Genomic DNA, 17,287 nt, shown 5'->3' on the forward strand with positions numbered 1-17,287 from the left:
GATTTCTCCTAATCAAATCATTGAAATGATTTCAATATGACAATAAAGATGATAAAATTACTACAGAATTAATCATAAATACAGTCTCTGAAAATCTCACAAATTGACAGATCTATTTTTATAAATAATAATAGCTTTCTCTTCAGAAATAATACAAGCCAAAAATACCTTAATCCTTCTAATAGGCACTCTATATTTCTACAAAACATATACCGTTCATTTTCTTAAACATTTTTCAGTTTGAATTACGATTTCCATCTTCCATTCAAATCAAAAGGACTATTCTCAATTTTTACACTTTAATTACGGTACATTACAATAATACTTTGATGGAAGCTTCATTGAAGATAATTCCTTAATTAAATTATAAATCTATGACGTACCTTTAGTAGCGGTTATAGGAGAAAAATCTCCATTGTGAGGTGACCATTGATACTCTCTCTCTCTCTTCTTAATTAAAGCGACTACAAGAGGCGAAAACAAAGATGCTGCTGGAACAAAAGGTTCCAGAGCCAAATACAAAAAAAAGCCTAAAGCTGGCATGGCAGCCATGATTAATACAAAGTTCTGAACAGACTACATTTAGTACTGCTTATGTCGGAGGACAGACGCTGAGTGAAGCCACTTCGCTTTTCTCGTCTTGAGGTGGACAGCTGTGTGATCGTCCATACTAGATAGACCTAAGCAACGTTAACTGGATTGGGAGTTACAATCTCTAGAAAAATTTCCACCAATAGAAAGGAACGTTACAACTACAATTCAAGATACATTCCCCACCAAGTGACAGCTATTTTTCCTTGACGACTACAAATTCCTTGCCTTATAAGGTTGTGAACCAGACTTATATTCTAGGAAAATCGTTGATCTTCCCACAACTTCTACACACACACCTATAGAGTCGACACTACACAACGCAAAAAACGAGGCTCATGAACTAAACAGTTGCTCCAGGAACACCCCCTGGCGATGTTGAACGGTGTGGTGCAGTGGAGGCAGGAGCTGAGGCGGCTGCAGCTGAAGAGCTGGCGCAGCTCTCGGCAGCTTTGCGCTGCCAGTAGTTCAGGACGTGCTGCGAAGGCGGGCTGTCTGGGAGGATGAACGAGGGCGAACTCATCTCGTATGCGTAGTCTCTGCTGTCTCTGATGTAAATGGTAATTTTCCTCTCATCGCACGTGTTTATATAGCATTCGTTTCTCTCTCTGTTCCAGACACGTGCGAGCGAGAGCGTGGCACAAGGCGAAAAAAAATTCGAATTTCTCCCCTAACAACAACACGTGCTCCCAGATCGTTATCAGATTGTAAGTATGCCACACACGATCATTTTTCGAAAAGCATCCATGTGTTAGAAGACGAAAAAAAAATCTCGTCTAGAACTTAGCATGAGACATTGCTAGAAATCTCCAATAAAACCCATGATTCTAATTTCGTTAATCAATGTTAGATCCTTCAACATCAAAGTAAGAGCATCTCATTTTTCAAACATGAATCTTGTCAGCGTTTTCTATCATCAATATGACATTTTAATATTTTAACTGTAGCAAAGTTGTTGCATTTCATTTATTTACAATATTGTACACATACTTGATTTTGAACTTTCTTTGTCAATCCTGTTCTAAACCTGTCTCATCTGCAGAATCTCGAAAAAAATTCCAGATAACTTGATTTAATTGTTCTTCTGTTAAATGAGCATTGTTTTCTATTATAACTTTTTTAATTTTATCGATAGAGTCTTTAAGATGCCCACACGGGCATCTCCACGAATCGGGGAAGTCACCATCGCCCCAGAATTTATCATATGATGATCCGTATAAATCACAAACAAGAATATGATTATAGTTATCACTATGCCAAACTCCTAATTTTTCATACTCTCTCACAAAAGTTAAATATTGTAGATTTGTCCATCCTTTTTCCGCTAACTGTGCCAATATATCTAGGTGCGTGTCCAAGAGTTCACTTAATTTATATTGATATCTCATTTTTTCTAAAGGAACAGAATGGTATTCACTTAATCGATTAAAATGTCTATCTATAATGAATTGAACGCTCGAATCTGAAGACTTGTTCTCCACATTATCCATCTCAGTACACTAGCTTGATGTTGTATCAGCAAAGAGAAGATCGCAACTAAGAGAGTACCTTGCTCCAGCTTATTATTATTATTATTATGAAAAGCACACTCTACCGATAATTTATTGTACTTTATAACACTCTATTTCTAATAAATATTTCACATTATAAGGGAAATAGCATTTCTCGATTCAGTTATTAAATATTTCATTGTTTTCACAGCATTTTCTCACCTCTCAACTCGAGTTCCGAACCTCATAACCAGTTGAGCTCTCGTCAAGACAACACAGCTGAGAGGAATCATAGGGTGGTCACCTGAGAGGAATCAATCATAGCATAATCATCTACACCTGTATCCTGCTATCTACACCTCTAGCCTGCTATCTACACTCGAGGAGATTCACGCAACATCAAGCACTACATGTAAGTACATTTTTACTTTGATTTTATCCTCTGAGGAGGAAAATAGTCCTCCGAGGACAGGTTTTCTCCTCCGAGGACAGGTTTTCTCCTCCGAGGACAGGTTTTCTCCTCGGAGGAGAAAAAACCTTCTACAATATACTGCATGCATGCGATTTATCTTTAGAATATGCTATATCCGGAACATCCAAGCCCCGCTCTTCTTTCTCACACTCATCGTATAAACAAAACGGTAAATGAATTACTTTTTCAGTTGGTTCACCGATAATATATTTACAATAGACACATTGCAGATATAATGGATTTTTATGTAGGAAATAACCATTTCTCGCAAAATACTGTGCTTTATCGCGTAATGATTTACAAAAGTCACAATGTAGATGGTGTGGAGGTAGTTTTTCAAAGTACTCTCCTTGCACGGATGAATCTTCTACACAATTAAAAGTTGAATATCTTTCTTCATATTCTCGTAGAATATTATTATCGTAATTCTCCTCTTCAATTGTTATATTATCTTTCCTTCTACAGTTTGGACTGTACCTTGCATGTTCTATTGCTGGTATGTCACTTTCTTCCCATTTTCCCAAATAAATTGAACAAAATACACATCGCACAATGTCTGGTGGAGATGAGAATATAAATCCCTCTTTCGCCATGTTTTCCGCGGACAAATGCGGAGAAGATTTCAACCATCTTTTATCAAAAGATAATAATCTTAATCTTTCATGCAACATTATGTGATCTTGAGATATCATTTTCACACACCCTTCTTCTACCAATGACAATTCACAACTAAACATGTTGTTGTTGTACTCTATCTCATCCTGTTCGTTTTGTTTTTTTTTTTCAGAATCATGCCGAGGGAACGCAGACTTCGTGGTATCAATTCCGCAGCAGTCCGTCATCGCATCAGGCTCGATGAGGAGGAGGATATCGACATCAGCAGTGTGCTCGAGAGCTCGAAACGTCGAGTTTTCGATATAATTAGGGAACATGCCGCACGCTATGATGGCAATGTTAAGTGGTACATCGTCCTCAACGTTTTGCTGTATAAATTAGTGGTGATGGATGACAAGCAGGTTGGTGACTCTGTCTCATCTCTAATAAATCTACATAGTTACTCCAACATAGCACTAAATGTGCTTGAGAACTATGAAGAGTTTAATGAGCATTTCATGTTAGCTGTGAGAAAAATTCTCTCATCTTTTGAAAATTTTGTAAGATATGGGAGTGGGTGGGTGCTAAAGAAAATTGAATCACTGGATGTGAACGTGATTAAATTTAATCCTATATACACATCCAGTTTCATTCAGACACCCCAGTTTTTGAAAAACAAAACATGTATTATAAATGTGAAAAATCTCTCTGACGAAAAATGCTTTTTATGGTCAGTGCTCGCGTATTTCCATCAGAAGCCAAGGAACTCGGACTTAAGTGTAAAGTATTTGAGCAAGTTTGCTCACACACTTAATACGCGAGGTGTAAATTTCCCGGTGACGACACGCGATATTAAGAAATTTGAAATACTCAATCCGGACATTGCAATTCACGTCATCGCATATGACAACAAAAAGTTTTTCCCCTTCCGTACAAGCATTTTCCGCACGCGTAAACACCAAATTAATCTTTTAATGCTAAAAGGCGATGCAGGAAAAACTCATTTCTGTTTAGTAAATACCGCGAACGGGAAGAATGGGCTATCACGTCTTCTCTCCCACCTTTCAAAATCCCACGGTCAAGTACATGTTTGTAATTTCTGTTTTCACCGGTTCACATCAGACAAAACTCGAAATGTAGACGGTAAAGCAAATTTGTTGAAACATGTGGAACTTTGTTGCAAGTTTGAATCTCAGCGCGTTTCATATCCTAAACGCGGAGAGACAATAAAATTCAAGAAACTAGGCGCGACGTTGAAGAAAAAGTACACCATTTACGCGGATTTAGAAACATACGTTGTTAATATCGATAATGATGATGATGATGATTCCGATTCTGATGAAATTACTCGTAGTTACACAAAGAAAACGGCGCGACATATTCCCTGCGGGTATTGTTTCGTTGTTATCGATGTTAACGGCGAAATCGCTCACGGACCTGTACTCCATAGATCGAGTAGTTTAGACGAAAAAATCATGGAGAAATTTCTTCAGGAAATTACAGATCTCGGTGACATTTTGTATGAGGATATGAAACGAGAAATTCCGATGCAAGCTTTATCCGAGAGTCAAGAGCGTGAATTTCAAAATTCAGTAAACTGCGGGCTTTGTGCTGAACCGTTTTTAGACAGCGATATTAAATGTCGTCACCACGCGCATGAAACCGGTAATTACTTGTGTGCGGCACATGTTTCTTGTAATTTAACAGCTCGTACTCCGGAGTACATATCGTGTTATTTTCATAATTTCTCCGGTTTTGATTCGCATTTTATTCTAAAATCGCTCGGTAAATGTAAAAAAGAAATTTCCTGCATCGCAAATACGTCAGAGAGATTTTTGACACTTTCAGTAGGCAAAATTAAATTTTTAGATTCCTACAAGTTTATGTCTGAATCCTTGGAAGTATTGGTGCGTAATTTGGTAGAGAGTACAGATATGGAAAAGAAGTTCGAACGATTATTTTCGGTGTTTGATGATCCACCTCGCGAACACAGACAGCTCTTGTTGAAGAAAGGAGTATATCCCTACTCGTACATGAGCTGTCCCGAAAAATTCGCGGAAACATCGCTTCCCCCCATTGAATGTTTTCATAACGACTTAACTGATACACCTTTGTCTCGCGAAGAATATGAGCATGCGCAAAGAGTGTTCTCAACATTCAAGCTGAAAAATCTGGGTGAATATCACGATTTTTATTTATGTTTGGACGTAATGCTATTAGCGGTAGTTTTTGAATCCATGAGGTCTACGCTTTTTAGCTCATATGGCCTCGATGTGACCCATTTTGTTTCCCTTGCCCACTTCACCTGGAATTGCATGCTGAAACACACTAAAGTCGAACTGGAATTACTAACACATCCGGACATGCATCTTATGTTTGAGGCGGGAATGAGAGGCGGGGTCTCATTTATCGGTAAACGTTATTGTGAGGCGAATAACAAACATCTACCCGAAACATACGATCCTTCAAAACCGTCTAATTATCTGCTTTATATCGATGCAAACAGTTTATACTCGGAAGCTATGAGCCGAAGCTTGCCTGTTGGAAATTTCAAATTCCTCTCAGAGGAAGAAATTTCCAGCCTTGATTTCGCGAATTTGGACAGCAATTCAGAAACCGGGTATATAATAGAATGCGATCTCAAGTACCCCCAAGAGTTGCATGATAAGCATGCGAGCTTCCCCCTTGCCCCTCTCCACCAAACGCCCCCGCGCGAATTGCTGTCGAACTACCAAACAAATGAGAACGGTCAAACTGGAACCAAAAAGCTCATGAACACACTTTTCGACCGTGAAAAGTACATTGTTCACTATATCAATTTAAAGCTCTACCTCCAGCTCGGTTTGAAATTATTGAAAGTGCATCGCGTCATTAGCTTTTCCCAATCTCCCTGGCTGAAAAGCTACATCGACTTTAATATCCGGAATAGACAGAACGCGAAAAATAAATTTGAAATATCCTTCTTTAAGGCCTGTTGTAACTTAATTTTTGGCAAAACAATACAGAGTAGTCGTAAGCAAATGAATGTTAAAATTATCACGGATGAAAAACGGTTAGATAAGTACATTTCAAACCCGCTATGTAAACGCTGGCAAATAATTAGTCCGAACGTGATCGCGGTTTTCTCTCGTAAGTTGGAACTTAAAATGAACAAGCCTGTCTATTCCGGCTTCAGTGTACTGGAGTTGAGTAAATTCCATATGTACGATTTTTTCTATTGTAAATTACAAAAAATTATACCGTGGGATCGTATAGAATTGTGCATGACTGACACCGACAGTTTTCTTCTTAACCTTAAAGTCGAAGATGTGTATCAGTTGATTAGAGAAAATTTGACCCTTTTCGATACTTCTAACTATCCACCTTCCCACCCTTGCTTTTCCATGGAGAGGAATAAAGTTGTAGGAAAGTTCAAGGATGAGACCGGGTCAAAGCCTGTCCATAGATTTCTCGGACTTAGATCCAAACTTTACTCATATTTAGTTTGTAACGAGAATGAAGAACTTGTAAATAAATGTATAGCAAAGGGTGTACAGAGCGGAGTAAAATGTAGAAAGCTTAATTTTAATTTATATATGAAATCATTGTTTGAACGTAGTGAACATGTAGAAAAATTTAATATGTTAAGATCGTATAATCACACTATGTACCAGGTTGAATGCGCAAAAATCTGTTTGAGCCCTTATGATGATAAGAGGTATATTGCTGAGAATGGTGTTGATACTCTCCCTTTCGGTCATTATAGTCTCAACACTCTAATGATTGATCAGTATGTGCCATGACAACCATCCAACACCACTGATTTTGATTTGACTGTTGTAAATATCATGAATATTATTAGATCTAAGTTAGCTTTAGAGCTTCATAGCGTGCCGCGTGTGAACTATCCCACTCGCAAATATGAGTTGAAAAGTGAAAAAGACTTGCTTCAAGCCGATCTCATTGAGATGACAAGTTTATCACGTTTTAATAAGGGTTACAAATATATCTTAGCTGTTATTAATTGTTTTTCAAAATTTGCATATTGTGTACCATTAAAAGACAAGACAAGCCAATCTGTATTTAACGCTCTCGAGCCAATTATTTCTAAAAATAAAGGAGTTAAGCTGTTCCAAACAGATCAAGGAACAGAATTCTTTAATTTAAAAGTTAAAGCATTATTAGATAGATATAGTATTAAACATTATCATGTTTTTACTGATAAGAAAGCCTCCATAGTTGAAAGGTTTAATAGAACACTTAAAGCAAAAATTTATAGATATTTAACTGAACATGGAACCAAAAACTGGTCATCACAACTAGACAGATTAGTTCGAGATTATAATGCAACAATGCATTCATCCATTAGAATGAAACCTAAAGATGTGACGAAAAAAGATCGTAATCATGTTTTAATGTCATTGAATTCTGCATTCAATAGACGATATAAATTGAAAAATTCAAAACCGAAATTTAAGCTAGGAGATGTTGTACGAATCTCAAAGAAAAGGGTTCTTTTCGATAAATCTTATAACATAAACTGGAGCGCAGAGTATTTTGTAATTCATTCTATATTTCCTTCTCAACCTGTAACGTATAGCTTGCGAGATCTAAACGGAGAAGTAATTAGTGGCAGGTTTTATGCAGAAGAAATTAAAAAAACACAATTAAATGAATCGGAGAGACAAGTGTATTTGATTGAAAAAATATTAAAACGAGATAAAAAAGGACTGCTTGTGAAATGGATTGGGTTTTCAACTCCTAGTTATATTAGTAAGGATCAACTATTAGATGAAAAATAATCTTTTGTAAATATCATGTAAATTTATTGTAAATAATCTATTGTAAATATCACGTACATTTATTGTAAATAATCTATTGTTAATCTATTGCAAATACATTCCATTCAGTGTAAAAATATGACAAAGATTTGGTGTAAATATAATACGTCTCTATCAAAAATGCTTCTCAGTTTCATTTTAATCTGAAGTTTTATTTGCTAAGGCTCAAGCGTTCTCGTGAAGAGGGTGCGGGTGAGAAACTTCTATCAGTGCATTGAAAGGGGAGAGCGCTTGCATCCCGATGTGATAAGCTATGGTGTCTAGCCCACAATCTCTTCCTCCTTGATAACTTATCAGTTCCTTATCAGATCGCATGCTGTACACGTGACTAACATGATTCCGATAGTAAATTTCGACAATGTTATAAGAGAGAAAGAAATGCCAACATGGTGTAAAAATGGTAAGTTATTACCACATAATGCAAGGATCCTTATAATAGGCTCTTCAGGTTGTGGCAAGACCAATTTACTATTTAATTTAATTTTTTCAAAGAATGGGTTGAGATTTAAAACTATATACTTGCACACGAAGAGCGAGTATCAAGATAAGTACTTGTTTTTGAGAAAAGTCTTTTCAAAAATGAAGGGTATTGAATTTCATATAAACAGCAATTCGGAATCTATAGCTCACCCCAACAAAATTCAACAATATTCTCTTGTCATTTTCGATGACTTCCAACTTAATCACGTGCCTCAAATAAGAGAATATTTTACCATGGGTCGACATCGTAATATTGACACTGCATATTTAATTCAGAGTTATGGGGCAACACAGAAACATTTCACTAGGGACAACGCAAATATGATTATAATCTTCAAGGTAGATTTATTGAGTCTGAAATTAATTCACAGAGATCATGTTGGAGCAGATATTACTTATAAAGATTTCGTTAAACTTTGTCATACAGTTTGGAATCGTAAACCTCATAATTTTCTAACTATTATGACCGAGTGTGGAATTAATAGCGGGAAGTACCGAGATTCGCTCGATACGTTTCTTACCGTTCAGTAGAGATTAATTCTTTGTGCAGTCATGTTGTCATACGGCAGGAAGCTGAATAGAAAGGAGGTTGGTTTAATCGAAAAGATTAAGAAATTGAGAAAAGTAATTAGAGAGAAGCATAAAAGCTTAGTCAATTTTGAAAAGCGATCGGAGGAATATAATAGGAAAACGCTCTCTCCGTTAATAGAGCCCATAATTGAACTGGGAAAAAACAAATTCTCACACTCTGATGTAAAACCAAAAAAGGAACAGGTAAAAGAGGAGAGTATGGAAATTGATGATAATGAGGAGGGAGATGAACAGAGTTATGAGAGTTCAGCAGACAATTTTTTAAGCTCGACTAAATTTGAAAACAGTTTACTTGGTTCTAGCAGAAACGACAATGTGCTGTCACAATATCTAAAAACGTTTCATGCGGAAAAATTGAATAATTCAATCAGTTATGGAATTTCATATAATTCTAAAGATGACGTGTATTATATTGGTAATCAGCAAGTAATATTTGTTGATGGTTATATAGATATTGATAGTGAAAGATTTCGATTAACACACGGTCTACTCGAGTTGTTATTCAGTGCTAGACCAAACTCAAATCTTTATAATGAGAGAGATCTGGATAAGTATAAAAAAATCTTAACACTTACAGGTATACATTTAGATCGAAGAGGTTATGTTAAACGAAATCAGGGAATTAAATCACAATTGATTCAAAAGTTATTTCCCAGTAAAAAAATTAGTAAAAAGAAGGGTTGGGGTTTATTGAAATTTGCAAAAAATAATTCTCATGATAGAATTTATCAATACTTTGATAATTTTGACGAATTAGTGCAAAGATTAAATTTACTCTATTCCTCAAAAGCTAGTGGGAACACTGGGCATGATGTGGAAATTGCAAGTATAATTGAAGAGCTAAAAGAAGCAAAATTAATTGTTTAGTGTCACGATGACTCTGCATCGATTCGGACGAATTGATACACCTAGCGGAGCTAGTCTTACGTGTGATATTGACTCGATAACACAGAAGATAATCGAATCGATAAATCAGCAAGGAATCAGCGAAGCTGTGAAATTTTATTTAGATTCGCAAATAACCAAACTCGTTTCGGAAAATACAAAGAATATTGGAGTGAGCATAATTGAAAGAGAACATATTCTAAGCACCTTACAAAATTTCAGTGCCAATATCGATAAAGCTATTGGAGAGAGAACTCAAACTCTAGAGAGTGCTTTAGGGGAAGTGAAAACTTTAACAGACAGCTTTTCATCTCAGTTGCTCAGTATTAACAACGATAAAGTTGATAAGGCTTATTTAGATGAAAAATTAAAAGCCGTATCAGATAAAATTAAGAATTTGGAGGTGCTGGACAGAAACTATCTCAATACTAAATTGAAACAACTTAGTACAGAAATTTTTACTAAAGTAAATGAAACTCACCCATCGGGAATTGATAAGCAATATTTAGAATCTACTTTGCAGAAATTGATTAGTTCTTCATTAACAAAGGAAGAGTTTGAAAAACGATTATCTGAAATGGCGGGTGCAATAAAAGCTAATATTATGGAGGGTATTGAGCAGTTTATTACAAAAGATGCTATTGCTATTCTGATTAACAAATTGCAGAAAAGTATGCAACTAAAAATGATATTGAAGATTTTATTAAGAAAAACGAGATGGCAGACGCTGTGAAAAGTGTTCGTGATGAAATAGCTGAGGCAATTAAAAATTCGGAAGAGGGTGCTGTCATGAGACTGCAATGTTCGGCGCCCTTCATTGAGTACCTAAGTCTATTTATCCACAAAATGGCGTATGATATAGTATCAAAATATGCCGAAGTTTCTTTCCATATGAATTGGATTGAGGCAAAAGATCATGGGCTTAACGAACATCAGGTAGTACAAATTATTACAGAAAAAATGGATTTGGTCAAGTATAAAGACTTTATATTGGCGCCGAAAACATAAAATCTTGAGTTGAGTGTGAGAGAGTGAATGTTTCAGTCTAGACATTTTTGAGTATTTCGATAAATCTTTTAAAGGTAAAGTGAGACAACACCTATAGTTTCAGTCTAGACCACCATGATTGGCATTTTTGACCATATCAATAAATCTTTAAAAAAAGGTTGTACAAGTGAACTTTAACACCTATAGTTTCAAATTACAGTGTAGACCACCCTGATTGACATTTTTGAGCATATCAATAAATCTTGAAGAAGGTTGTACAAGTAAACTTCAACACCTATAGTTTCAAATTACAGTCTGGACCACCATGATTGACATTTTTGAGCATATCGATAAATCTTGAAGAAGGTTGTACAAGTCAACTTCAACAGCTATAGTTTTCACCCTAGTCATTTTTGACTATGTCGATAAATCTTGAAGAAGGTTGAGCAAAGTAACTTTAACGAGTAACACTTGTCACATAAATCGATTTTTTTCATGCAACGGTTTTCGTTGCAGGAGTTATTAAGCGACCTCACAGGGTGCGGAGCAGATGAGAGGCGCGTGCGATCGAATGCACCTGTCACTTTACTCTAAAGAGCTAATATCTTCCCATACTAGATTCCTTCCTTTTGTAATGCTGGTGAGAATCGTTTCACACTATAGGAACGATCGATCAAATGGAACTTGATTCTTCCCTCCTTTACTCGCTTTCGTAAAGGGTGTGGGAAAGAGATAAGAATCAATTGAGCCTGTCATCATAGTAGAGCGAAATGGATGCAGTTCAATTTGTTAGTATAGCATTAGATGTGGAAAGAATTGATTCTTATCTCCTTTCGGAAAGGGTGCGGGAAAGAGATGACATGAGTAAAAGAAGGAGATCTCTTGAGCCTGTCATCATAGTAGAGCGAAATGGATGCAGTTCAATTTGTTAGTATAGCATTAGATGTAGAAATATGAATTCACTTCAATTTGTCACTATAGCATTAGATGTAGAAATATGAATTCACTTTAATTTGTCACCAAAGGAATTTTTCCCTCTCAAGAGATTTTTTCCCCCACATCTTTAGAATTCACCTCAATCTGTCAGCATAGCATTAGATGTAGAAATATGAATTCACTTCAATTTGACAGTAGACAGAGGGAATTTTTCCTCCTAAAAGGGAAATTTTTTTTCCCTCACCTGGAGAGAGAGAGAGAGATATCTCCCTCTCTCTCTCTCTATCCCCCTCACCTCCACTGGACAGGGGGAAGGGGAAATCTATTTTTAGAAAGAGAGAGAGAAAGATATATCTCCCTCTCACTCACTCCCCCTCACCTCCACTGGACAGGGGGAAGGGGAAATCTATTTTTAGAAAGAGAGAGAAAGATATATCTCCCTCTCACTCACTCCCCCTCACCTCCACTGGACAGGGGGAAGGGGAAATCTATTTTTAGAACACCCCCCGCCCTACAGGCGGGGGGAAGGGGAGGAGGGATGGACGAGGGGGGAGAGGGGGGAGGGGGATCTCGAGCAAAAAAGTCCGTCTTTTCTCCCAATTATACTCTACTTCCTATGCAACACACAATTGCATCAACATCTAATGTAAAGCAGCCATCAAATACACACATCATGCTCTCAACAGCAATCATCACAGTAAAGGACAGTCATGGGACTCCTCACCTATGCAGAGCCTTGCTTGACAGTGGATCTCAATCAAACTTCATAACTGAAAGGACAGCACAATTCCTGAAACTTCCAAGAAAGAAATCAGCTATTGAAGTTAGTGGTATTACGCAATCTTCTACAAAGACTTGTCACTCAGTTGACTGCAACATCCAATCCAGAATGACTTCATTTTCGGCATTCATTGAATGTATTGTCTTGGAAAAAATCACTCAGAAGCTACTCATCATTGAAATACCAATTTCAAGGCTGAACATTCCTGAAAACATACAGTTGGCAGATCCTAAATGTCACACACCTAGTGACATTGATATTCTTCTTGGTGCAGAACTATTCTATGACATAATTTGTGACAGAAAAATTTATTATGGTCAATGAGACATCTCCAACTCTACAAAATTCAACATTTGGCTGGTTAGTTTCTGGCAAAGTGAACATCAACATTGAAACTTCATACCTATCAACAGTGTGCAACTTAACAACAATTGAAGAACTTAACAACACAATGAAAAATTTTTGGAAAATTGAAGAATTAGAGGGTAACAGGCTCTTTAGTGGAAATGACAAATATTGTGAAGAATACTACACAAAGACAACACAACGAGATCAAGATGGCAGATACTCTGTAAAAATTCCATTGAAGGAAGAGTTGAGTGAACTAGGTCAATCCTATGACACAGAACTCGAGAGATTTATCTACTTGGAAAAACGGTTAGAAATGAATGAATATCTCAAAACAGAATACATCAAATTCATGAGAGAATATGAGAACATGCAACACATGAAACAGATAACTGAAGAAGAAGCTAATTCATCCACAAATTACTTCATTCCTCACCATGCAGTCATCAAGGAAACCTCTACAACAACCAAAGTTCGAGTTGTATTTGATGCTCCATGTAAAACTTCTACTGGAACTTCATTGAATGACATTTCAATTGTAGGACCAACTGTACAATCTCCATTGATAAATATCATCCTAAGTTTCCGAACTCACAAGATTGCTACAACAGCTGACATTGAGAAAATGTATAGACAAATACTGATCAATCCCGATCAAACCAATCTCCAACTGATTCTGTGGCATGGAAATTCAAAGGAGTCTATCAAAATATACAAATTATCAACTGTCACGTATGGAACAGCTAGTGCACGATATCTTGCAACACGAACATTGAACCAATTGGCCTATGATGAGAGTGATAATTTTCCAAAGGCTTCACAAGTTATGCTTCATGATTTTTATGTAGACGATGCTATAACAGGCGGTTAATCAGTTGAAGAAGTTCAAAAAACTGTCAATGACTTAAGGAAATTAGCCAAAAGTGGTGGTTTCTATTTGAGGAAATGGTGTAGTAACAATCCAGAAGTTTTGAAGAATGTTCCCGATGAAGATATTGAACAAAAAACTTTCAACTTGGACCAAGATCAGAATATCAAAACATTAGGTATCATTTGGAATCCCAAAACAGATGTCTTTCAATTCACATTTCAAAACAAACAATTCAATCACAAGTTGACAAAGAGATCTGTCTTGTCAGCTATTGGTCAAATATTTGATCCTTTGGGAATCATTGGCCCTGTGGTTTTGTTAGCAAAATTATTAATGCAGAAATTGTGGACATGTAAGATTGGCTGGGATGATCCCCTGCCTGAAGAGATTGCAAATCAATGGATGTTATTCTGACAAACAATACCAATTCTCACTCAATTGCAAATTCCCAGGTGTATCACAAACAAAATCATTGCAGATCAATATAAGATTCATGGATTTTCTGATGCGTCTGAAGTGGCATATGGTGGATGTGTATATTTAAGATGCATTGGTTCTTCACAAAACATATCTTGTCTCGTTACTTCTAAGTCTCGAGTAGTACCAATAAAAAAGGTCTCTCTTCCAAGACTAGAATTGTGTGGAGCTCTCCTACTGGCAGAATTGACAAAGACTGTTGTTGATGCACTGCAACGTTTCATATCCAGAAGAGGGAGACCATCAGAAATGTACTCTGACAATGGAACCAATTTTGTAGGAGCCCAAAGAGAGATTCACCACATCTTGGACAGTGAAAAATTCCAAACCTCAATTGCTCAAGAGGGTATAAAGTGGCACTTTCAGCCTCCAAGTGCACCAAACTTTGGCGGTTTATGGGAATCTTCAGTGAAACTAGTGAAAGCTCACCTGAAAAGAGTTATTGGTCAATCATGCTTAACAATAATAGAGTTCATTACTCAAATAGAGGCCTGTGTGAATTCCGGGCCTATTACTCCAATGTCTGAAGAGCCATCAGACCTTGTTGCTCTGACTCCAGCACACTTTCTGATTGGCAGTGTTCTTACCGACCTTCCAGAACCCAATCTTCTAGATATATCACAAAATCAGCTCAATCAGTGGCAACATGTGCAGCAAATGAAACAGCACTTCTGGGCACACTGGCCAAAGGACTACCTTTCCTACCTGCAGCAGTGCTACAAGTGGCAGTCCAACTCCTCTGCTATTCAACCAGGCAGTATGGTGGTTGTCAAGGAAGGCAACCTTCCACCCTTCAAATGGCCACTTGCAAGAGTGACTGCAATTCATCCTGGACGTGACAATTGTGTTAGAGTAGCTACAGTAAAAACCACCAATGGGGAATTCAAAAGACCAGTGAACAAATTGTGTTTATTACCATTTCCTAACAATTGATTCAATTTTTTATTGCTTATTCTTTCTTTGTATATTCTTCAAATTAATTTTTTTTCCATTTAGAAGGCATACCTTCAAGGTGGGGGGTATGTTACCACCGCTTTGTATCATTTTGTGAGTGCTCTGTTAAGAGCTTCCTGTGTAAACCCATCTGGCCATGCTGCCTATGCATGAACTGGGTGTTGGTGAGTTGGTGATGAGTTGTGAACTATGAAGTACAGACAATTTGACTATTTTTGAGTGAAAGTGTGAAACACTCGTAATATTAAGATCTTTTGTTTCATTGATCTTCTTGCGTAATACAGTCCATTTTGTAACAGTGAAATGTTTGTGTCATGTGTCATTTTATTCTACACCAATCATCCATAAGGCCTATTGAAACAGTGGTTAGACACAGCTCAAGAAATTTTAGAATTGTATAGAAGCTGCAAATTAAAATGTTTTTTTTTTCAGGTCCACCTTGTATGATGTGACTATCTTATTGAATATTTCTTGTTTTGAGGAAAGCATTTGCCAATCATATCAAACGTAAGTAATATTTGAGGAGACTTTATTATGCTTTTCTTACAATTATTATCAACTGTTAGTTAGTTATAGTTATCAATAGTAATTAGTAACTATTAGTAACTATTAGGCTAGGGCCACACGAGCGCACATAGTGCGTCCGTTGCCACACAAGCATTGAGTGTGGTGTGTGAACGTCAGTTGGCTTTATGCAATTGAACCACACGAAGTAATAACTTTTGCATGTCTCGACGTGCATTGTAGCATTTCTACGCAGTTCAAAAATCACTGTCTGTTACGACTTCTGTTACTTGGTACGCACGTACCTCGTGTGTTGTCACCAATTCACTTCTATGTATTTCTACAACGGATGTCAAAAAGTAAGTTACAACGGATGCATATTGTGCGCTCGTGTGGCCCTAGCCTTAATGGCCTATCGAGCAGCATACTAAAACTAATAAGAACGAAATGTTAATTTTAACTTGCTGTATAAATGTGTGCCTAGAGGCAGTGGCGGCTCCAGGGGGGGGGGCATAGAGGCATGGACCCACCGTGAGCTCAGAAAGTTTTATATTTTCAACAGGGCTCTATCGAAAGAAATTAATGTTTCAAAAAAGTTTATTGATTCATACAATAATTAGTTCATTATCATCTTATAATGAATATAATGAATCATTCATAATTTGAATATAATTTTTTAATAATATAAAATTCAATCCATTAAATAATATTTGTGAACCTATCTGAATCGCTAACTGCAGAAAGGCACCATGCCCAGTTTTCATAATTTTGCAGGAGAGACAAAACACTTGATAAAACCTAAACTGCAGTAGGTCTAAATGATTTATTCAAAACGTTGCCATTACAATGCTATCAGTTGGACATGTTTCCTTTCTGCGGTTAGCGATTCATTTATAAAAATGTGATTACTGAGATTTTAGTTAACTCTGAAAATCCATGAGTGAGCTAAAGAAAATGATTCCTACCATTTTTCAGTAAGCTGCAAGAACATTAATTTTTATCCTGGTGTTTTAACTCTATTAACTCCTTATTTTTATGAGTAACAAACTAATTTTTTTCTGAAACAAGAGGCTCATGCCCCCCCCCCTCACCGCACAGATTTGTTGTTTTAATTCTAATACTGGATTCTATCCTTTACAGCCTCAACTGTTTAAAATAATCCAATCTATGATAAAATAACATAATATAAGATCTGAGAAATATTTCCAGATAGTCTAAAACTTGTTTCTCTAAACCAATTATAGGTTACATTCATTTGCTCAGTGTTTCACCTTGTGATCCATTGAGGATGATCAAAAAATCATAAGTTTTGGTTTGCCAAATTTTTCAGTTTCCTGCAATTCCCGTCCAATATATCTGGCGGACAGATAAAATTATTCCTGTCCCATCCATTGAATTTCAAAGAGAGAAGGAAATCTTCTAAATTCATCTCTCCAAAAATTTAAAACTTTCAAGAGTAATAAGTTATGATTTTTCACAAGAGTGTTGAATTTTTGGAAACCTGAA

General features: G+C 36.6%; 2 protein-coding genes across 2 annotated transcripts; both read left to right on the top strand.

Moving 5' to 3' along the window:
* Window positions 1–1,077: 1,077 nt before the first annotated feature.
* On the top strand, window positions 1,078–8,082 carry LOC120351232. The gene is made up of 3 exons (XM_039427595.1): window positions 1,078–1,298; window positions 2,293–2,493; window positions 3,341–8,082. Exon 3 carries the CDS (start codon window positions 3,345–3,347, stop codon window positions 6,927–6,929), a length of 3,585 nt encoding a protein of 1,194 aa, XP_039283529.1. The 5' UTR covers window positions 1,078–1,298; window positions 2,293–2,493; window positions 3,341–3,344; the 3' UTR covers window positions 6,930–8,082.
* Window positions 8,083–14,572: 6,490 nt separating this feature from the next.
* LOC120351673 lies at window positions 14,573–15,256 on the top strand. The gene has a single exon (XM_039429622.1). The coding sequence runs from the start codon at window positions 14,573–14,575 to the stop codon at window positions 15,254–15,256; it is 684 nt and encodes a 227-aa protein (XP_039285556.1).
* The last annotated feature ends 2,031 nt before the right edge of the window (window positions 15,257–17,287 follow it).

This window comes from Nilaparvata lugens, chromosome 5 (assembly GCF_014356525.2).
Source record: "Nilaparvata lugens isolate BPH chromosome 5, ASM1435652v1, whole genome shotgun sequence".
Classification (NCBI taxonomy): domain Eukaryota; kingdom Metazoa; phylum Arthropoda; class Insecta; order Hemiptera; family Delphacidae; genus Nilaparvata; species Nilaparvata lugens.

Coding starts and splice junctions, on each gene's coding strand:
- LOC120351232 (XM_039427595.1), top strand. CDS start 3,345: ATGCCGAGGGAACGCAGACTTCGTGGTATCAATTCCGCAGCAGTCCGT.
- LOC120351673 (XM_039429622.1), top strand. CDS start 14,573: ATGTACTCTGACAATGGAACCAATTTTGTAGGAGCCCAAAGAGAGATT.